Raw genomic sequence first — 23,019 nt, forward strand, 5'->3', positions numbered from 1 at the left:
GTTTCAAGGCAGGCATTTGTAATGGGGAATGGGATTATAATGAACAGCTATCGGAAGATTATAACTCTCAAAATCCATGTGGGGAAAACACACAAAGCTCTAAAATGACCAATTACGAGAAAAAAAACACGAGGTACTTTCAGTCACAGGTATCTGTTTCTGGAACAGATTTCTGATCCTGGCAGAGAAGACGCACAGTCATTCAGTACCTTTAAAGAAAATACTGAAAGGGTGTTTTAGAAGAGTGTCCAGGAAAAAGGAATTGTCGGCTGGTCTCCTCTGCTGTAATTAGCTCCCAAGGAGCTACTGCCCTGGATGAGCATGTTTTGTTGCAAGTCTGTTTTATTGTCTTCATTTGACTGATTGGTAAAAAAAAGTTTGCATTTACAATTCTTGCTCTTACTCTCACCTTGCCATGGACTAAACCAGAACAGATGTAAACCTACAGTGATATAGACCGGGGATGAATATTCATATGGCAATAAACTACTGAGTGTTCCAGATCATGAAAAAGTACCTTAGAACAAGAGATCAAAGAAAGAAGCACTGGGCCAGGTTCTAAAAGAGGAGGGCTTATATGGGTACCTTCTCATCCTCCCAAACTTGGTGTCTTCTCCATGAGCTGGGGTTTCCGCAGTGAAACAAGTACAATCCCAGTTCATGCTCAAAACCAAAGGCGGGGTGGGGGGAGGGGGGGGGAGGAAAGCCACAGTAGTATTTGTTTCCTAGCAGAACTCTAAGAGTCTCAAAATGATTTTGATTTTCCCGAGGTTAGTAAACATAATGATACCTACATCCTACAAACAGGACAGTTCCCTCCATCATTCCATTGTTGAGTCTGCACACGACGTTTGTTCCACTGGAATCTGAGGCACTGGCATTTAGTACTCTGATTGCATGGCTCCGACTGCTCAGCTGTATCATTGGGTAGGGCTTTGATCCATAACTCATATTTGTTATGTTCTGACCTTCTTCATGGATACAACAAAATGTTACATCTGAACCTACTGCCACCACAGTATCCAGAGGAAACACTCCACTCTCACTGGGATCGGTATCTTTTCCTAGTAGAGAAGAAAGAAAACAAACAAACAAAAATCCCACATGAACAATTTGCTATAAATATGGTGCTGATCAGCTAAAATGTGACTGAGGAGCACTCCAATGCATACAAATAAATGTTTACTAGGTTTCATTAACTAGTGATTGCATTATTTCTCCAATCAAAACATCCTCAAAGCCAGCAGTCCATTAATGCCTAATGCTTTTTCTCTGACTTTGGCTCACTTCTTACAAAGAAATCAAAGTCCCTGTGGTGGCAAGGGAACAAACATACCAAGGATCACTTCTACTGGGCTCCAGTCGCTCCACTCCTTGACGCCAACAAACTGTGTTACATTAATATAACAGCGAATCTTCACATAGTGCGATGCACACTCCAAAGGCATATCTGACGTCCAGTTCCAAGAAAGAATCATGTCTTCGTGAGTCAGTTTTGAGTGGTAAGTAACCTGCAGAGTTTTCACACGCAAAAAAATAACAAAGATAGAGCTTATAAACACCTGCTCATAATGACTTATAATCTCCAAGGTGTCAACAGAATGGCAAATTAAATGAATTAAAGCATAATATCCTGAGAGATTATTGGAGTGTCCCATCTAACTTTCAGTTGCACAGTGAACTTACTTGGACAAAAGCCTAACTTACTAAAAAGCCCACCAGCCAGGTAGACTGTCTGCAAGAAATACCAGAGGGCAGACATTTGAGAGAGAGCAGGAAGCTCACCAAGCATTTAAATAGGTATATACTGCATCCCAGTATCCTGGGCCACTCCCAGACAGTGAAATGTTCCAAATTTTCTAAAATGTCCCAGGCTGCACATTTTGTCTTTTCTCCATTACTGAAATGCTTAGAACAGAGCTACAAATTGGCTTGGAAGAACTGTGGTTACAAAAAAAAGAAAAAAACAAGCTGAGCATTCAGAGACCAAGACTTGACATACTGTTGGAGAAGTAGAGACAATGGTGTAAAATATCTGCCAAATTTACAAGCAAGTTCTAATTAAAAAATCCCTGTACTAGATTAAAAAAAATAAAATGGTGTGACTCAGTACTGACAGTATAGTAGTCAGTCTTCTCATAACTTTGAAACTTAAAAAGAAATTACATACTAGAAGCATGACTAGAAGGTTCTACAAAGCTCTACAATCTTCATCATTCTCAGCTTTCTTCAAATGACCTCAGAATATTACCAAGGGCAAAAATTGCATATGTATTTTTCATAAGGGAAGAAAAGGGCTTACTTGCGTGACTTTTTCCATTGTTTCTTTTCGGAGTATCTGAATCTGCCAAACAGCATCCAGTCCATCTGGGAAGACCGATCCATTATCACTCCACTTCAGATTTAATGTGGAAGTTGAAAAGTCAGGCGTTAAACTAAGAATGCGTGGAGCGACAGGAATAAACACTTGAAAAAGAGAGGGAGAAAAAACCCCATACTCAAGTCATTAGTCAGCAACACGAGCCCTACAGGTGTTCAACAGCCACGTCTCTCTGCTCTGAACTGGCTAGTAGCCATATAAACATGTAACTCAATCTCTGTAATTAGAATGAGAGAGGTTCTGTCATTACTTGAGCATGAAAGTTCTCAGGAAAGCACAAGTGCTGATGAATCACTAGGTAGCATTTTTTTTTGATATCTCAGCATGAAGATATGCGAGTAACTGGTCATGAATATGACTCTTCATAATGCATATTAAGAAAGAAAGGTATCCTGTCTTTTACAGGATATTCAATACTGCAGAGGCAAAGGAAACATGGTGACAGTCTTTGAAGCATGCATAAGAACACTTCTAGGGAAGATGATGGAAAACCATCCCCAAAAGAAGTAAGTTTTGGATACCAGTAAGGAAGTGGGGATTTGCAACAAAAATGATAGCAGGGAAAAAGGAGAGTAGAAGCAGAGGACGGAAGAAGCTCACATGAGGGCCTGAAGAAGACCATGGGGAAAGTGATTTTAAGCTAGAAGAAATACTAAAGGCATGACATCATGATGTGGACAGGACAGGGAGATTAAACAGAAGACCTCTTCTACAAATGGGCAGTGATGAAGCAAGAGACTGAGAAGCAGGGAAGAATTATGGTAACACAAGGGTTATGGCAGTTCATTTGGCCTGCTGCAAGACAAAACATATTTTTAAAACGTGTGATACATCCAATTCAGTCCTGAACATGGATCTGAGAGCTGCAAAGTGTTCAGCACAGTTCAACACTGCCTACGATAACCTGTGATGAACCTGAGAGACTCATCCTGCCTGGAGTCAGCAATATCCTGGAGAACCCAGTGTGTTGCCCAAATATTTGTGAGTTGCATTTTGTTAAAGTTCTTGAGCAGCTCTCAACTGTAAACAGAAGCATGGATAAGGAATATTACTGACATTAGAATTTGACTACACTAAAGGACTAAGGAATCAAACCAAAATTGAAGCCTAAAGCAAGCATGGAAGATGGTGGCAGTGCCATCTTCAGTTTACAACTTCTTCCTTCGTATGGAAAGAAGTGGGAAAAAGTCTGACTTATTTATGACTCCAACATGAAGCAGTCTATCTCCCAAGAATAAACGTATTTTCTCAGTTTCATATACAGCTGAACAGAACGGGTAAATTTGGCATATATTAGGACAATATGATCCTGTCAGGAGTGACATATGATATAATTTCCCTTGAAGTATTCTGAAATTGCAGGAGTAAGCTACTTCATTCTGTAGCATCCAAAATGGAAGAAGAGACACTAGGGAGTTTATTCTGCCTTTCCCAAGCCAAGTCTGACCAAAAGCACTTTAAAACCCATGCAGGTACCTCAGTATGTAGATTAGGAATTTGTTTACAAATCCTTCCTAACTCATAACTAAGATAAAAAAGGGCAAAGAGTTGGGGATGTAACAGTGTTGTATTTTGCTTTCCTTGTCACATTCTGCTCTTGACTTCTCTACTATGAGCTATGGGTAAGAGGAGTTTTCTTTCCTCTGAAGGATTAGAGAAAAAAACCTATGATGCACGGTAGCTTCATATGGACTCAGTATATCAACATTTTAGCTACAGGAATACTGTCAAAGAAAACTGCAAGCATATACACATCTGGAGAATTGTTAAACACAGTGTAAAGGCTTTGTATACACACATAAAACCTGATACTTACAGATATCTTTCTTGTGAATTTTAAATTCTTTGGTAGCCAAAGCAGTTCCGGAGATGCTGTTTGTAGTTATTGTCACTGTGCTGGAGCTGTGTGGGACTGGAATCTCAACCCTTTTCTCCTTAGTTTTAAAACACACCGGAGTGGGGAGGTCACTGAAAAGACAGAGAGGATTAAGCAGTTATTTCAGCTGATAGGCAGCTAAGGCAAGTTAAGTCCTATTCTTGGACACTAATAAAACACAAATTCCCTCTAATAAACAGAGAGCTCCATATCAAGTTTGTGAAGGAGTGAGACTTCCAAGGGCTTTGGTTAGTATCAGATTAATAGGCATTTCCTCATCTTTCAAGTCACTTTCATTGTAGCCATAGGCTGTGCACTAGCTGCGTAATGCAACTACCAGTTGTTAAGAGAACAGTTCAAAGTGAAAACCCGATCTTTTATTGAAAATCACAGAACTGTTAAGTTTGGAAAAGACCTTTAAGATTATTCAACACAAATGCAACTGTCAACCTAGCACCAGCACCACTAAACCACGTCCACTAAGCTATATCCACATGTTTTTTGAACACTTCTAGGGCTCGTGACTTCCCTTACTTCCCTGGATAGTCTGTTCCAATGTTTTACAAACCTTTCTGTGAAAAAAATTTCCTAATATCTAATCTAAATCTCCTCTGGCACAACTTGAGGCCAGCAAAAGATACATTTTTGAAACCTACAGTCATCATGAATCAATATTTAAAAATAAGCAAAATAAAATAAAAATATTTAAAAAATATTATAAACAAAGAACCCCCCCAAAAAACCAACAAAAGCCCAAACCTAACAGTATCTCCCCTACCATTTATGTTTCCTGACTTCCTCTCCCTTCATTTCTTCTCAAAGTAATGGCATATGGGAGCAGATTTACCACCTGTGTCTGCATCTTAGAACAAATTTTTTAGCTCCCTTCTGCTGCTCAGTTCATGAGGAAAGAGCAGAGGGCAGGGGAGAGGACTGCTAAGATCCCAGGTGAAAATACAACTTGTGCTTAATGTTTGTGCAGTGCTCAGCACGATCTGATCTGGCTTTTGTCTTGGGGATGCAGATATATAGAGGAAACAATAATATGGATGGGTCAAGTCCCTTTGCTCATTATCACTGATATGCAACTAGAAAGGCAGAAAGTTTGGAAAAATCCAGACCTTCCTCTTGGGGCAATGATGGGAGGAAGGAAAGCAGAGAGAACAATGCCAGACTTCCTGCTGAGGGACTGTTACTCACTTATGAACTGGAACGGGACCCCGAGCTCCCATCAGCAGGAGTCAAGAGCTTGGGCTGAACTCTTTAAGATTCACGCAAGACTCTGGGCTAGCGAAGGCCAGCTGAGACTTGAGTGCTCAGAAAGACTATTCCTCTTCTGTACTGAGATATTATTAGAGGATGTTTGGGCAACCGAAAAACAAAACCTCTTTCCCTCAGGGATGTTTGCACTAAGCTCAGCTCTCATCCTCTTTGCTTCAGGGCCCCCAGCCTGTTCTGCTTTGCTAAGGAGAAACAGCAGCAGCTACATGATTGTTCCTGTTTAGAGGGCAGTACCTCCTGAACTCTGCACTCCTGAACTCTGGCCACAATGTCACATATATGGATTATTTTTTTTTAAATAGAAATGATAGCTGGCAATGCAGCAGGAATAATGAGACGCAGAGAATCAAGCATGTAGGTGGACTAAGTGCAGCCAAGCCCCGGGACCCCAAGGAAAAGTCTGGACTGCCTGCAGAATTTACAGGAAAAAAGACTGTATAAATATCTGGACTAGGGGCAGGATCAAGATGCAGAATGGATTTGAACTCATCCCTAGCACATAAGTATTTGGCAGACCTACTGCATGGGGATTTGAACATGTAGTTCTCATTAGTGAAAAAAACACAGAAGATTTAAGGTGTTTTTTAACTTTTCTCAGAATTCTCCACTCTCATTCACTTCACAAAAGCCATTCTAATTATGAAATAATTTGTACATTTCCTCTAATGCAATGCTCTTCAGACAGTTTAAAATTTATAAAGATTGTAAGGCAGCCACCAAGAGATTTTTCTTGTTTTTCCACAGGTGAATCTCAACACTTATGTCATATATTCTACTGCTTTGGCCCATAACATCAGGATTTGCTGCTTCCAACTCTCATTTCCTTTTGGACTGAACCTGTTTTGAAGATATCCCTCATGAAAACTCTAAGCAAGGGATAGGCAGACACACAGAGAAGTCTGAGTAAATAAGAGCATCTTCCAGTCCTTTGAAAAGAGCAAGCAGATTTTGGCAGGCAAATTGTTAGCGTGGAATAACTTTGCCAGAAACCTTGCCATTGCCTGAGTTAACAGGGCCTGGAGGGAGCACCACCCAAGGAAAAGTGATGGGGAGATGCTGGGAAAAAACAGCATCACAAATTCCATGGGCAGTGACTAAGGAGAAACTTTCATCACAATTTGCTATTTTTCAACCAGGTATATGTGGGACTTACTTGGCAGCATAGCAAAAGTCAGTTTGTCCATGTTTTCTTCTAGGAGACACATCCCAAGTACAGATCATTTCATGTAAATTGTGCGTTATACATTTCAAATTCTGGGGGTGCCCTAGAGAACCTGAAATCATAGAAGAAATACAGTTTCAAAACTGCAGGTCAAAAGTGAGCAACTGTAAAACTACTGCTATTGTTCACATCTGTAGCCTTTCTTTTTACAGTTTTATTGCATGCCTGTCTGGCCAGTATTTGAAAACTGTTGAACGATTTGTGTGTCTGATTAGAAAGCCACAGACTCTCAGCTTTCTAGAATTACCTAAGATCTGGGCTTGTACTCCTGTGCATAACACAGGTAGCTGTCTCCTTCCACAATATCCATTCCTTGCCTAGTCTAATAAGCAGGCTTTGGGCCAATGGCAAAACCTCAATCTTTGATGATAAATTTAATGAGTTTTTTTGCTCTTCTCCACTGTTACACATGGAAGACAATTAATGACAGAAGGGCAGTTAATGATAACATGTGAAATTATTGAAGACAGCTGGCGTATACAGCAAGAAGGTTTCAATGCAGGCATTTACATCAACTGCATATGCAGACTATCAGTTGCATTATGGAGAATTTAACACCCAGTTTTGCACTGGTTTACAAGATGCTGATGGGTGCTGGAAAGCAGAAACCAGGCCTGGCATTATTTCCCCATGGTGTGGGGCCACAGAGGTGACAGTTTCTGAATATACAATTAGTAGGAAAGCAATGTAATTACAAGGCGTCAGTATAGAAAAAAAAAGTAATTAGTGAATTACACTACCATGAACTCACCTATCTCTTGGCTATATACTAAGCTTCTTAGGCATAGAATAGCTAGTGCTAAAAGGCAGCGGAGGCTTGAATTCTTCCACATTCTTCTACTGTTTATTTTCAGAACAGCAGCTTTAAGCAGGAATAAACATCATCTTCCAACAAGCTGGTCAGTTCTAAAATTAAACACAAAAATAATAAAAAACTCCATATAAATTGTAGAGCTGGTACTCCACAAATGCCACATTTTGTTCCATCTACTTTTCTTCTTCAGTACTGTTCCCAGGCGTAGCAACTCCTTTTCCTTTGTCTGTCATGCAAACCTTTTCTCTATCCCAACAACTCCTTGATGTGTACATTTTCAGTAAGACATTTCAAACACAACCTCAAGAATCATAGACATGTAAAACTCAATGGTCCACAGGCATCATTCAGGACCACCTGATATCAGAACAGAACAGACATGGCATCCCCTGGAACAAGCCTCTTCAACTTAGATGAAATGTCACATTCACAAAGGATCTTGTACACCATGAAGGGAAACATCCCTTGCTTCATTTATGCATTTAAGGGGACAGGATATAACATCTGTTTTCTTCTTTCCTCTTCTCATTTTTCATATTGCTACTATTCAAACCTATGGGATGCCCGAGACATTGCAGAACCAGATCTGATCACCCAGGATCACTGGTTCAATCCAGTGTTAAATAATAATGCCTTGAGGAAAAATAATGGAAAAAAAAATGAGCCATTTGTCTATCAAGAGATACTTGTTACTATAACTGACACCTCAAGGTAAAAAATTATCTAGAATATTATATTTAATGTGCTCTTCGAAGATAAAGGGGTTTCATGTTTTATAAAGAGAAGTTCAACTCTTCAGTGGGACCCAGGGAACACTTTTAGTTCCACTCACACATCAACAACCATCAGTTTATGTTCTCAAAAAGAAAAACTGCAGGAAAGTTTATCCTAAAGCTTAGTCAATTCCTGGTGCATCATTTACCTGCTACCTGAAATCTCTGAAGACTTGAGCACCCTTTCAGAGACCGTAACTCCCATGTAACAAGAGGCCTTCTCTCAGCAACCAACAGCAGGAGCTGTTTCATGTTAGAACATGGCCAAGCCTGCCTGTCCTGGAGAGCAGTTTTGTTCCCATTTTGTCCAGGCTCCAAGGGTCCTGATGTTGTCTCTGAAATCTCTTCCAAAGCTAGATGTACATCATTGTCAAAACAACAGACTTTGCCTAAAAGCCTATGAAATTTTGAAAGAAAGCTCTATTCACTGAAGTCCCCTGTGCTACCAGGAGTATGCTTCCTCATCCCTGCAGTAAAACCATGTATTTTTTATTAATTTTTTTAAAGGAATCCTCCTGCAGGGGACAGCTGGGGATGCCTGAAATGTTCTTCTGTCCCTCACCAATTGGCACTGTGAGAGGAGAAACATATCAGAACTATGCCAAACAATCCAGAGCTGCTCACAAGGGGCCACTTCCCTTCCTTCTCTTGGTCTGCAATAACCAGGCTGAAGGCAAGTCCCAGGTACACAAGAGATGAGACATGGTAAAGACCACTGTTATGTCTGGAGGGAACAAAAACACTTAAAAATTATTTTAATTTCACCATGTCCTCAAACCACCTGAAAACCTGACTAAAAACACACTAATGTAAGCTATACTTCCCCTAGACGCACTCAGTTCTTCTTTTATATATTTGTAATCTGTAATATCCATGCTGTGAAACTTGTTAAAAGCCAAAACAAGAGAAGAGGTTGACAAATCTATGTCTAGGCAAAGATGAATCAAGAATCCACCAGCACATAAAATATAATAATCTCTTTGCCTGAAGTCCCCCACCATATTTTGGTGTATCTCAGGGTCTTCATGTATTTGTCCATGTTATTAATGAGGAAATGGGATGTTACCTCCAGGTTTGAACCTTGCTCATAAAGCTCTAACTTCATAAAAAATTTGAAGACCTCTCAGACAGACCTGGGAGTTACATGAATAAAAGGACTAATTTCTACTTGTGATATAAATGTAAATTTTATGTTTCTGAGGACTTCTTCAAAGACCATTTCTGGTTTCCAGAAAAGTCTAAAATTAAAATTTAAAGTTCTGTATCACAATCACCTGACAATCCTCTATCAGCTGGCTTTCTGGCAGTCAAGGAAAGGATAAAAAAAGGAAAGCACATATGCTACTTGAAGGAGAAAAAATTGCTCTGTGATGCTAACTAAATCCCAAGCCTGTAGCATTAATCTCAACTCTCTAAACACATTAACCTTGTAGGTTTATGCAAAACCTGTTCATTCAGCAACTATGTGTGTGTGTGTTTTAAGAAAATCTTCTGGTTTTTTGCACCTCCTTCAATACATGGAGTGGTCGTCCTACTGCAGAAGTTTTAAGAGTACATCACAGCAGTGCATTACAAGATATCTGAGTCATACCAAGTTCTCCTAACTCAAGCATAGTTTTAATTTCTGTTTCAGAGTCAGGCACAGAAGGGAACCTATGTACTCTTATGCAGGGCATGATGAGTGTCTTGTTAACCACAGTCTTTCGTAAGAAGTGTAGACTCCCTGGCTCTTGTTTTCTTACAAACATTTTATAACTTGTTGAAAGGTCGGCAAATAAAAGCCTCGTGTCACATAATTAAATGCCGTTAGTCAGGAAAAAAGATCCCCATTTATAGGCTTGTTTTAATTATAAAGTTACAAAATAATTGAGTTACATTAAAAATAGGAAGTTCACTTTCTTTGGATGAAAGCTGCTTCCCCCATCAGTTCAAGTCTAAATCAAACAAGGCATGGAGGTTTTTCCTTAGCCTAAAAGATATGAGAAGTATATTATCCTCTAGGCAGATGTACTCTTAGGATGTTATTTAGGACAAGAGAGCTCAACATAGTCAGAGGAAGGCAAAATCTTGACCATGGTTGGCTGGAGCTCAACAGGAGCAGTTACTACTAAGCACAAACGTCTTTACACTGCAAGTCTTTATTTTTAAAAAATGGTACCAAGGGGGTTAGCCAATTGTCTCCACCAGACTAAATTGCAACTAAACCACCTTTAACAGTTGTTCATCTTAAATAATACCAGCAACAGCAAATCCCATAACAATCTAATTTCCTTGGGCAACATATTCGTGTCACTTTACTGGCACTATCATCAGTGTTCCAAATGTGTTCCACAACTATCTCTTGCTCCATTTTAAGCACATTACTTTGTCTTATCTCCAGCAAAGAACAGTTTAACCTCTGCCTTGCAGAAATGCCTTACAGAATAGATGACTAATATCAGATCTCTAATATCTCCCTTAAAAACTCCAATTTTTTTTTTAAATTTTTTTTTTTATTTTTTACCATTTCCCAGTCTCAGTTTCTATATTTCTGATCATTCTTGGAACAAATATTCCCCTGTGAACCAAAGCTGCTGTATCCACAGCCTTGAAATATCTCTGCCCCGAGGCCTCAGCATTATCAAGCACAATGAAGGAACTTTTCTATGGCAAACCTATGCGTAGTATGTGTTTACACAGTTCATGACATGTTTGCTTTCTCCCAACATTCAGACCTTGTTGACTTGATTTCAGTATGTGATCCAGCCCCAGATACTGTATAAAGCTGCCACATAGCTGTTTATTTAGTACTTCAGACTAGCAGTCACAAGTATAGAGGCCATGTTACTGAGAACACAGCTGCTTTGGGCAGGGCACGTCTCCAGGATGAAGGACCACCGCCTCCCTAAGATCCTGCTTTATGGTGAACTTGCCACTGGCTGCCGCAAGAGAGGAGCCCCAAAGAGAAGATACAAGGACTCCCTGAAACAACATCTAAGCCTTGGCCACATTGATCATCATAACTGGTCTACTCTGGCCTCCAATCGGGAGGCCTGGAGACACACCATCTATAACGCAGCTGTCTCCTTTGAGAACACACGCAGGATCACTCTCGAGGAGAAAAGGCAACGCAGAAAGAATCGTGTCTTGCAGAAGATACCATCTAAGGAGCCTTTCTGCTGTGCCTTTTGCAATCGGATATGTCTGTCTTGTATTGGTCTCATAAGCCACCAGCGTGCCTGTAACAAATGCAGATAGAGCCTTCCCAAATCTTCGTTTGCAAAGCCTAGCCATGAATGAATGAATAAAAAAAAAAGTACTTCAGACTCCAATCTCATCCTCAAATGGACTGCAAACGTCCTGACTTAGCGTGAGTGTATTTGCACAGCAAATTCATGTCAATGGCCTTGCCTGAAATGGTCTCTCACTTTTGAAATTTTCAAATAAGGAAAGAGCCTCCCATAAACCTATGCTAAGGAACAACACCATGTGTGTCTGCAAAAAGTATTCACATACAAATTCATGCCATACTGACAGCAAAGGCTTGACAGGCTTCAGTATATAACTGCTCATACTTGAGAGAATCTACTAAAAACAGGATTCCATAATAACTGTTGGAAGCTATAGTACATGGGGATGTCATGACTTCTGCACAGAGCTTTATGGAACTACCCTTGTGCCTGAGGTTGGAAAGAAGAAATTTTAAATTCCCTTTTATGCAGGTAAGGTAGCAAAGGAACAATTAGATTCACACTCCTATTCATTGAAGCCAACAGTTGATGGCTTATATTTAAAACAGCTCAATACCCACCATGGACTTTTAAATTACTTTTAAAGATGTTTTGATGCAGACAGTGCAACTACTGGTGATCAGATAGATAAGAGAGGAAACAGTACTCAGGACAATAATGTGCGCCTAGGAAAATATCTGTGGACAGCTTTGCTTCAAAATCTTGTCAGCTGTAAAGAAGGTTAAAGATTCTGTGACCTCCTGAGAAAAGGGGAGCATTTAAGCCATTACCAGCCCCTTTAGACTTAACCTCTTAAAGGGAAAACCAGAAAATAACTGGTATGTCTTCTACTGACTGCGCTTCTTATTATCTATTTCTTGGCTTAACTGATTCTGAGTATCTTCTTTTTTAAAAGCATAGCTGACCAAATGCTCAATTCTCTTCAAAGGAGAAAAAAAAGTGTTTTTTTAGTCAGTTGCAACAGATTAGTTCTCTAAGCACAAAAGTTCTCCAAAGCTTTATTCTACTATTGAGTTTTCTGGTCTCTGAGTGTATTTCATTGTCAAGTGCTTGGAAACCACTCTGAAAACAAACAAACAAAAGAGCTAAAAAAAAAAAAAAAAAAAAAAAAAGTATCAATAAACTTTCTGGCCTTCTTTCTGCCTGCAGTCTGATCCGACAGTCACAAACCTCCAGATTTGTTTTTTAAAAATGTCTACGAATTGAGGATTAGTTGCCGCAGTTTTCACAGAACTGTTTGCGCTCCATAAGCAGACACTAGAAAAGAAATTATTAAAAAGTCACCTTATACAAAAGGTTTAGGGAACCTGTAAGTGGAGAATAGTAGTCAAAATCAGTAAAAATATATGTATTAAACACAATAGGAGAGATCTGCTTGTCCATAAATTTTCTCAAGTTGCAATTTTTTTTTCTCCATAATTAAAGGTATCATGACAATTATTTGCCACCAAGCGGAACATTAAAAGGTCTCAAGGAAAATTACATAGCACACCACCAAAATGTTGTAGAGATTGATGAGAGGCTGCATTTTTGGCAATATTGAGCAGCCATAATCCCAAATAATCAAGTAGAAATGCAGGTGCTAAGTCTACACCTAGATCAAACCTTATTGCTAGAAGAAAAATTACTCTTTTTAGCAGGTAGAGAAAGCTCATTTTACTTGTGTCTGCCCAAAGATACTAATTCAACATTCAAAATGAAAGAAAACACACTTACATGCAGATAAAAACGCATATATCAAATTACACATCCTACTTTTGCCAACAGAAAGCTTCCAAAAAAAAAATTCCCCTATCTGAAAAACCATGCCAGAAATACACATTTCTGGGAAACCAAGCAAACTGCCAATACAGCTGACAGTAAAGGCAATGGACACAGAAACAGAAGATGAACTGGTTTCCTTTAGAACAGCTTTGCTGATCCCACAGCCTTCATTCTTTGACTTTAAAGCTATCTGAGTAATAAAAAAAATGAAAGTAGAATTAATAAGATTTGTTTGAGGGAGCTTGGCTGTTTTTCAACAGAGTACATTCTTCCACATCCTTTAAAAAATCTCCAAAGTTGAGACAAAAATCTTCAGTAATCTAAATGCAGGCTTTCCCTCTCTGTTTTATAACATGGCACCATTCCGCTTTATAAAAGATTCACAGGACATGAATCACTAAAACTCGTTTATAAATGAAAACTGAATCCCATTTGGGAATTTGGCTTTCCCCAGTTCTGAGGAATTAATGTAAGAATCTGCTATTTCTCTATCTAAAAGCTGATAAAATAATTCAAGTTGCCTATCTGCATGCTCTCCCCTAATCAGCAGCGGAAGAAAGGAAACAAAGACAGGGTGTTAATATATTATTCAGTAAATGTGCAGGAGTACACAAGGCCAAATTTTCAGTCCTATGAGACATTTGTTTTGCCGGGTTTTTTTCCTGTCAAGCACAAGGAGAAAAATTCCCTCCTCACTGCTTTCTCTAGTTGCCAAACAGCAGCATCACCTCTGAGATACTGGGAAGTCACTGCAGTTATCTTGCAGCCACCTCATCCTGCCTCTGCTCTGCAAGGTGAAGTGAGAAGTCACGACACAACACACAGTGTAAGGATCAACACTTCAACAATGCATTTTCCTGGTCACAAGCACCATTTACAGAGGTAAGCCTTTTGGCAAGAAATTTTACCAATAAGAGTAAAGGTGCATCCCAGATGCAGTAAGTGTTTCAACTTTCTCAGGTTCTAAGGCCAAACTGCAGCTGTCCTTGCTTTCCAGTAATTTCAGTTCTTCCTTTTTTTCCCTGATCCCAGGACAGTTAGACACTGCAAATACAAATAAGCAAGCTGCAGACTGGGAGAGCTGTTGGCTGCTTCCAGGTAGCAATCAGCATGAGAAGCACCCTCACCTGGCTAGGAGATGAGACAACAAATCCATGAATAAGTGCCACAACTCAAGGATGATTCTCTGAAAGTATTTAGCACCAGCTGGACAGCACAACATCAACACACACACAGAAACTGAGACCTTAGGACCTGCCTTTTCAAAGAAAGGAAAATATGTAGCAGAAGCAGATACCACATAGTTTAATCACAGCCATGGATAAAATTTTGTGAAGGGTTTGGAAAGTACAATGAAAGACTCCTTCAGGTTACTCCCATAAACCAAAAATCCCACCAAACAAAAACAAGACTGAGACCACTAGGAAGAATATCCCTGCTGGAACAGATGATCTGGAGAGAAAAAAACAGTGATACTCAAGAGGTGGAGCAGTCAAGCAGACCAGGGGACTGAAAGGGCAGAACAAGCAAAGAGACACTCTAGGAACTGACGGTTTATTTTTACCATAACTAAAAGGTAACTTAGCAGATGACATTTTTTTGTCTTTTTCAAGCAAAAGGTACATTTTTCACACTTTGCCTTGTGGTCTCACTGAATTATGCCTGTCTCCAATTAAACCATATGTTAATTTAGAAACCCTTAGTCCTACCAGAGTAACTGTTTCACACACTGTTCAGCATATCCCACGAAGAGTGGTCTCCAAGTCAGATGTTGCATGATCTCCTAGTGTGAGATTTTCAGAAGAACAAAGGCACTTTCAAAGGAAAACTGTGTGTCTAACTCCCAAGTCTGGAAGTCCTTGCCATATCAATTAGCCATCAAGCACGTAGTTAAATACATGCATATCCATCACTACTAAGAACACAACCACTGCTCTCCAGATGGTAACAACAAAAAAACAAACTCTTCTGAGAAACACAGTGAACCCGAATACTACCAAAAATAGACTAAATATGTTTTGGGATATCTGCAAGCCTGTTCGTGATTTATTGTTATTACATATTAGGCCAATGTTATTATAGATTACCCCTAAGGCTTATTAGAGATCAGAGAAGGCACGCTAGAGAGGTCTGGATTTCAGTTCAGTAAAGGTTGACTTCACTCTGCAGCCATTTCCTCAGCATGGTTTCTCCATCCAGCTGCAGGGTTTCATCAAGCTTGTTAGGACACGGTATGCTGAGACCTCATCTCCTCATCCTGAGTGAACTGAACCTAAGCAGCGTGTCCAAAGGTTATTGCAGGGGTAAAAGGGACAGAAAACGCATGATCAGATAAGTCCAACTTCCTTAGGAAGTCAGCTCAAATTAACAAGCACAGATTCTTCTCCCATCGAGGTGCAGATGGAAACCACCTAATCATCTCAACAAAGAACAAAGCAAAGGGTGAAGGTTAGGGGACACTGCTGGCCAAAAGAAAACTTTTGATCTCCTAGGCTATTGTGCTGTGCAGAATAAGGAAACGGCTCAGAGTCATTTACACACTCGTGTTTTAACCCATTCAAAAAATTTTCTTGATACTTACTACAACTGACAAACTAATATTGTTTGGAGGTGAAGGATGTATTTGTGTAAATCTGATACAGCTACACATATTTCCTGATATGCTTGAATTTGGTGACCTCATGGTCGACACATTTCCTTGAATTCTTGTGCTCTGCAACACAGCATGGAATAAGCACAGTGAGCAAAGGCACACAAGTCTGACTTTGCATACATAAAAAATGCCTCTTATCATGACTGCGATGGCTACCCACTCTACCTTTTTAGTACTTAATACAGGTGCAGAGCATAGAAACAAATGCATCCACATTTTTTTGCAGTATATAAACCAAGAATCCAAAGAAAACCCACAGAGAATGTTTCCCACTTCTCCAGTGCTTACTGAATTTTACCGACACAGAACTGAAGCAAAACTCAAAACCAATTATTCCAAAGTACATTTCAGTTTTGGGAGGGGGTGTACTGTTAGCCTCTAGGTAGTTCTCAAGACAGCAAGTCTTCAGAGGAAAATGTCATTTGCCCACAATGTCAACCGTGCTTTACTCCATGTGAGGTTCAAGGGCCAGACCATATCACTCAGATTTTACAAAGAGGTCTGCAGAATAAAATTGCTGTTCCTTATCAGTCATGTTATCTGCATAACTCTGTCCCTGCCAGTTCTTTTCAGCTTATACATCCTTATGAACTAATAAAACATTACATACATTGACCTAATTAATGAAAGAATTTATTTTCTTTAATCTGGCAATGTCCAAGAACTTATTTTGGACTATATGACCTTTAATCTTCTTTCCATCACAGGAAAAGCCTAATTAGTTTTATAAGAGAACACTGATAATTATTGAAGTAATTCCAAGTGCGATTTTTTTTAAACAACTGGCAATGACCCAAGGGTTGCAATCCTTCATTGTTTACAACGAAACCTGTGGTATTTTTAAAATTATTTTTAAGGTACAATGAACCAAATCCAAAGAAAGTCTGGCTCCACGTGTACAAACAGCATATAAATAGACTGAATGCTGAAATGCGGCTTTCACACTAAATAATATATTGAGAAAAAGGAGCAATAGTCATGTGATATTCTTTTAGAGTGAATGCAAGGAATGAGAGTCACTTACGAGAAATAAATTGATTTCTTTTACTAATCAAGGAAATGGGCAATTCCTGAAACTATAGATCTATATTTTCTGATAAATTCCCATTGTAGTAATCTTTGTTGAAACTTTAAAAGCTCTCATGCCCTGCTGTATTTCCACTCTTAGCAAGTATGTGACATATCACATGACGACATACTGCAGAAATGTTATTATGTGTAGACTACCCTTCCACCGGGGGGGGCAAATGCTTTACTCTCTGCCCCACTCCCAAGTGGCCCTGAATGCTGCTATTCCCCTCCCAAAGACAAAGAAGGAAGGTCTACAATATAATATGACATTATTAGAACAAGCCTGTCCATGTGTAATTAGATAGAAGTTGAACTTTATTTCTTTTACAGGCTGTTTTAGTTGTACCTTACTCCCCTCGAGTTTTTCTCTTATGCATATACATGCATATCCTCCTTTTAAGGCATCAAAGTGTAGAAATTAATCTTAAGTACTCAGAATGCACAGTTGCTCATGGTACCAGTACCCCCTCATCCTCTAGCTGTTCACAGCCTTCACTGGAGCTATGGACCCAAAAGTCATGCAGGCACACCTAATTCAGCTGTCTGAAGCTAATATTACTCCTCCTTGTCCACTCTGCTCCTTTCACAGAGGTCCCCAGATCCCTGCAAAGGATTTATGGTGCACTTGTGTATCTTGTAGCAGCACAGCTAGCAACCCAGTATCTCAATATAAACTGATTCATTCATTTTATCCTTTCTACCTCTCTAATACACTCAGATGCTGCTAAAAAACACGGAATTTCATCTCAGTTTTAGTGTGCTCCTTGATGTTATCCCCTCTACAAACATGCAGCACTTCCTTAACTGCATTGCCCTAATCGAAATAAATAGTTTACTGTCAAATAAATTAGACTGATCATTCCGTTTAGGAAGAGCATTGCATAAAAAGAAAACATAAAGTTCAAATTTTCCTCTCAATTTCTGCTGAATTATTTCAAATAGGATTCAAACATAGACTGAGATCTCTCAGTTCCACTAAAAAAGAGATGCAAAAAACTTCCTAAGTATATTCAGAATAATCTAAATGAAAAGTTTAGGTTTTGTCTGCTGGTGGAGTTTTCTTATATTAGGAAGTTTCTTTATTTTCCTCAAAGCTCTTCAGATGTTTCATGGAGGGTCTCAGAATGGACTGTTATAAAAGTACTCTGCTAGATCAAACTCTGAATCATTAAAATAATGCTCAGTGAAAGAAACAAAGCAATGAAGATATGAACATTTTAAAATAATATGCAAGATGGTTAGGACCCATAATTTTTATTGCTGTAAAATAAAGCAATGTTTTGCTGTCTCTTTTAGAGCTTAGGAAGAGCAGTAAATCGAGTACCTGTGTATAATCCACCAGCAAGTGCTTAGACAGCAGCATCTGCTGCACCCCATTTAAAACTGAAAGCAGCTCATACAAAATTGAGACTGCTACTAACAGAACATAGAGTGATTCAGTTCCACAAGTCTCTCCTGAGGTGATTCACACTTTGAATGAGAAAACAAAACAGAAATTTTAAGGGTCACATCTCACATCACTTTCACATGACCATCACTACAGCATCTATAACTTGCATCTGCTCCTTCTCCCTCAATCCTCCCTTGAAAGTGAGATTCACCTCCTGAAGTTCTTTTTTTTAGTTTCTGAAGGTTGACTATAAAAAAAGGCCGAGGAGAGGAAAAAACAACCTTGCATTTTACACACACAAGTCAGTCCAAGTTTTCTATCTTTGCTTAACAGGGTTCTTCCTTCCTGCTATTATTAGTAAATCTTACAGTTTACTTCTCTCAGCATTGAGCTGGCAGATAACGTACAAAAGAAGAAGGATTTCTTACTTATTAGCTTCTGACACCAATAAATTTTGTATACCTACACAGCAGAATGGAAAAATCTCTTCCTGTGGAAGGCTGTTCATCACATTTTTCATGCATTGTTGCCGATAAGTTTGACTTTTTTGTTTCACAACTCAGCAATGAAACAGCTATTGTTTCCAAAGTGCTGAGCAAGTTCAACTGTGGGAATGAGAGACGTGCAGCAATTCTCAATGGTCTCTCTGGTGGCTGCAGATTGAGATGCCCAGACATGGGGGAGAGAACATGGGTGCAAGGGGAACCTGAAGAGAGCATCAACTGGAGAACTAACCTTTTGGTGTAAGTACATGAATGACATGTTCTGCTTCAGTTTATTTTTAGCTTCTATTCTAGTAGGAACAGAATTTCCTTAGGAAAAATTCTGCTCTTCATGCACCTAAAACAGGCCCATCCAGATACATGATACATGCACATTATTTCAAAAGAAGAGATAGACTCAGGGCAATTATTACCAATACCTGCTAAACCGTTATTAAAGTGTCAGTTCATCAGATAGCTGGGTTTATATTGCAGCACCTTACTCATCTTAATTCTTAAGCCCCATGAAACAAGCAGCTAAATGCCATCAGAGATCATCTGTGCCCTCTGATGAGAGGGTATTTCAAAGCCATGGAGTGCTGCCCCTGACTGACTTACTGCAGATTCATGCAAGATAAGAAGCCTCAGTAACCACATTTACATACATATTGCTCTTGAATTTGCAAACACATAAGTAGATGACTAATTCTAGCTTATGCATAAACTTACATTTGTACTGTTGGCAGGAGCCCAACTGCAGGAGCCTGTGACAGGCTCAGTCCTTAGTCTTCGGTTTGGGAGAAATGAATGCTGAACTGGACAGTCACATGAGGTACCTGAAATTAAAAGGTACCTGAAATTAATATCTTGCTAAGAATGCTACACTAGAGGATCACTCAGAAAAGATGTGGAATTACAAATATACCTTCAGTGTTTGAGTGTGTGGAGAGAAAAATTAACATTATTTTGCTGAAAGCCTGTTAGTGACCTAATTCTATGGGCAGCTATTGTGATGCTGAGTGTTTGCTCCCATTTTTGTCTGCAGCAATCACTGCCCAAATTCCAACCCAGAGTTACCTACTGATTAGCAAGCATGCATACAGCAGGGCAAAAAGATAACAGATAAGAATCTAACGTTTTCAAGGACATGTTCTTCACATATTAACACCAGCTGCACCACTCATTAGTTGAAATATGAGGAAGCAACCGGTAAACATTCAATTTTCAAACTATCAGTTATCATAGCTCAAGCAAAAATAAAAGTCCTCACAACTTATTCTGTATAGATCAGGTTACCTTACAAAAGCACTTGATCCAACAGCACAAGAGAAAAACTAGTCATTCATTAGCAGTGGAAGTAGTTTCATCCAGTACAAAGTTGATTTATAAAAAGGATCAAATGATTACTTTGAGCAGTTTGGGTCTAAGAGATCATTTGTTGTTGCAAAGGCTAAAACAATGCAACTATTTAGTTCAGTGAGGTTGCTTGGTCACAGTCTCAATTACGTGCACAGAGAAAGGATTTAAACTTAACCCACCACATAAGACACCAGAGGAAATGCCACGTAGTAGACCTCCACTGAAAAGTGAACATTGCAAAAAGTAAAACTAATTAAGCATTGGCAAAACTCTCCAAGGGAGGGGGGAACTGATTAACAAAAAATAAGACTGGATGCATTCCTAAAAAACCTTCTAAATATGGGCTCACTACAAATATAGGGCTTCCTATATTAAAGCCTTTAGTTCATATTACACCAATGTCAGACTAGAATAGCAGAAATCATGGAGAGATCTCACATAAATATGCATCTTAATGGTGAAGAAATACAATATACAAGGGACAAACTACAGACTTTGAAGCAAGATTTAAAATAAGGGTCACATGACACCTTGCTGGATTTACACCCAGACTGATTCTGATTCATTTGAAATATGTGGCAACATGTGGTCAAAAATACTTTCTTCCAAAAATTTCCCATCATCTTGAAAAAAGAGAGAGGTCAGTCACATTTAACTTGGAGCAGAAGGCTGTTCTATATTGGGAATTGTGACAATGCTGTTCTAGCAGATGAATTATGAGTTACGTGCCTTGAGACCTGTGCACTAAAAGATTTCCCAGAGCCATGACCTTTGGAAGCATTTGGAGCAGGGGGAAGAAGGGGAAAAGGAAGAGGAACAGGTAGACTCCAGGGAACAGATATTATTATCCTCACAACCAGAAGAAACCCTATGAGGAGTAAAAGAGTTTGTCTGACATTTACAGTCACCTCACACACACAGTACTTCAGTTCTTGTTGTACACAACTCAAGACAACACTGACGTCTACAATATAAATCTCATTTTTGTTTTGTTTTTTCTCTCTCTCCTCCTCTCTTTTTTTCTGCCTAGAATTAAACTTCGAAAGCTTATCTCCTTGGTTTTAGCTCCAGACTAGCTGTAAAACCTCAAAGGTCAAACATATCTTTTGCCACAAGTGCTGAACTTGATCCAAAACATGAATTATTGTAAAAATTAGCTGCAATTGGAACACTTATAACTTACATTCATCTTTGGGCTTCAGAATCTGCAGAAGCTCCACCTATAATACTGACCACTATAATTTTCTTCTGAAATTTATTTGATTTAAGAAGCCTTTTTGCCCAGCAGTAATATTAAAACCAATTATTTAAGAAAGATATTTTTAAGCTCTGTCCTCACTGATTTTACAGTTAAGAGAGGCCATTAGATCACTCAGTTCAAGAAGTGCAAAACCATGATCTGCCATCCAAACAGTTACATAACAGGATGAGCAGCACTGCTGTCTTGGCACAAGAGCTTCTGGATGACCACACTAAGTCCTGTTTGGAAGGGAGAAGGGTTGCCAGGCTAAGGCAGATACCACCAAACAACCCCAAAAGGAAACTGCCTACCCAGACCAGCCACATGCTCAGCAGAGTCATGGCTCTTGTTCCCCTTGTCCAAATTTCCCTCTCATCTGGGTTCTCCAAGGCATGTGGGATGCAACTCTCAATTATGCAAGTAATTTGAAATGCAGTTTATAAAGTGACAGAAAACATGAATATTAAAGATGCTCAGACCACCCTGATGGACAGCAGTGTGGAGGTGTCTTCACCCACAGCCTAAATGCTGTAGATGGGATCACCTTCACACTATCTGAGACCACCATGTTCAAATCTGGACTGGACATCTTTGCAGCAAGTGGCCTGGGTCACCATCTGGCTCCAAAAGAGCTTTTCCTGCGCTTCTGAGTTCAAAGCCCTTGAAGTGAAAAGAAAAAAGTTTTTAAAGCTTTAGGCTGAAATGTGTGTCATGCCCAAGGGCTCAATGTGGGGGGCATTCAAGGGCATAAAGCCAGCTTGAATAGAGCTGGCTTGCTCTGCTCACCACCTTAGCCAAGCTTGCCATAGGCCATATCCACGCCATCCAGAATAAATGCTTAACTATCCTTAACTATGCTATCTAGTCAACTGAGCTTGTATTTCCTCTTGGAGGGAAGTAACAGATTTATTCAGTGAGTAAAACTAGCTTAAATGGCTGGCTGTGGCCCAGAAGTAAAACAGGGACAATTTCTGAGCCAGACTGACAGTGTAAACCACCTTCAATCATCCCTGTTACTCGTACTTTTATTGTACCTTTAAGCAACTTGTGCAATAATGACAAAATTATGCAAGCATAAGAAGCATTCCAGCATACTTTTCAGACAGTGTTTATCACCTAAACACATTGCTTTATTTAAATTCCATGATTAGGCACTACGAACTACCAGGCAACCTTGAGATGAAACTATCAGGGTTCAGTCAATATTACAAAGCTGTTACCAGTGTAACTGTAGGTATAAAGCAAGCAAAAATATATACCTCTAATTTTGGAATATGTGTATGTTCCAAAAGGAAGTACTCTTGACTGATGTTCAAAACGCAGTAAGCAATACCAGCAGAGAACACTGGTATAACGTTATTCATCAATATGGAATCATTTCCCTTGTCCCCTGCCCTCCCCCCAGAAAAACCCAGCCCAAACCAAACCAAATGAACAAACAAACACAAAAGAAAAAAATAAAAAAACCCTCACAATAATATTCC

General features: G+C 39.3%; 1 protein-coding gene across 2 annotated transcripts in view; it reads right to left on the bottom strand.

The window, feature by feature from the left end:
• Positions 1–23,019, bottom strand: part of LIFR (LIF receptor subunit alpha) — a 51,896-nt gene that overhangs the window by 24,114 nt on the left and 4,763 nt on the right. For both annotated transcript variants that reach the window (XM_008921614.2, XM_018070296.1), the window contains exons 2-8: positions 19,666–19,772; positions 7,511–7,665; positions 6,691–6,811; positions 4,197–4,348; positions 2,303–2,466; positions 1,337–1,511; positions 795–1,064 (exon numbers count right to left, since the gene is read on the bottom strand). In XM_008921614.2, the coding sequence (XP_008919862.2) occupies positions 795–1,064; positions 1,337–1,511; positions 2,303–2,466; positions 4,197–4,348; positions 6,691–6,811; positions 7,511–7,592 (964 nt within the window). In that variant the 5' untranslated portion in view covers positions 7,593–7,665; positions 19,666–19,772. The remainder of the gene's footprint in view (positions 1–794; positions 1,065–1,336; positions 1,512–2,302; positions 2,467–4,196; positions 4,349–6,690; positions 6,812–7,510; positions 7,666–19,665; positions 19,773–23,019) is intronic.

The sequence above is a fragment of the Manacus vitellinus genome, unplaced genomic scaffold, assembly GCF_001715985.3.
Source record: "Manacus vitellinus isolate BGI_N305 unplaced genomic scaffold, ASM171598v3 scaffold_18_pilon, whole genome shotgun sequence".
Taxonomy (NCBI): Eukaryota; Metazoa; Chordata; class Aves; order Passeriformes; family Pipridae; genus Manacus; species Manacus vitellinus.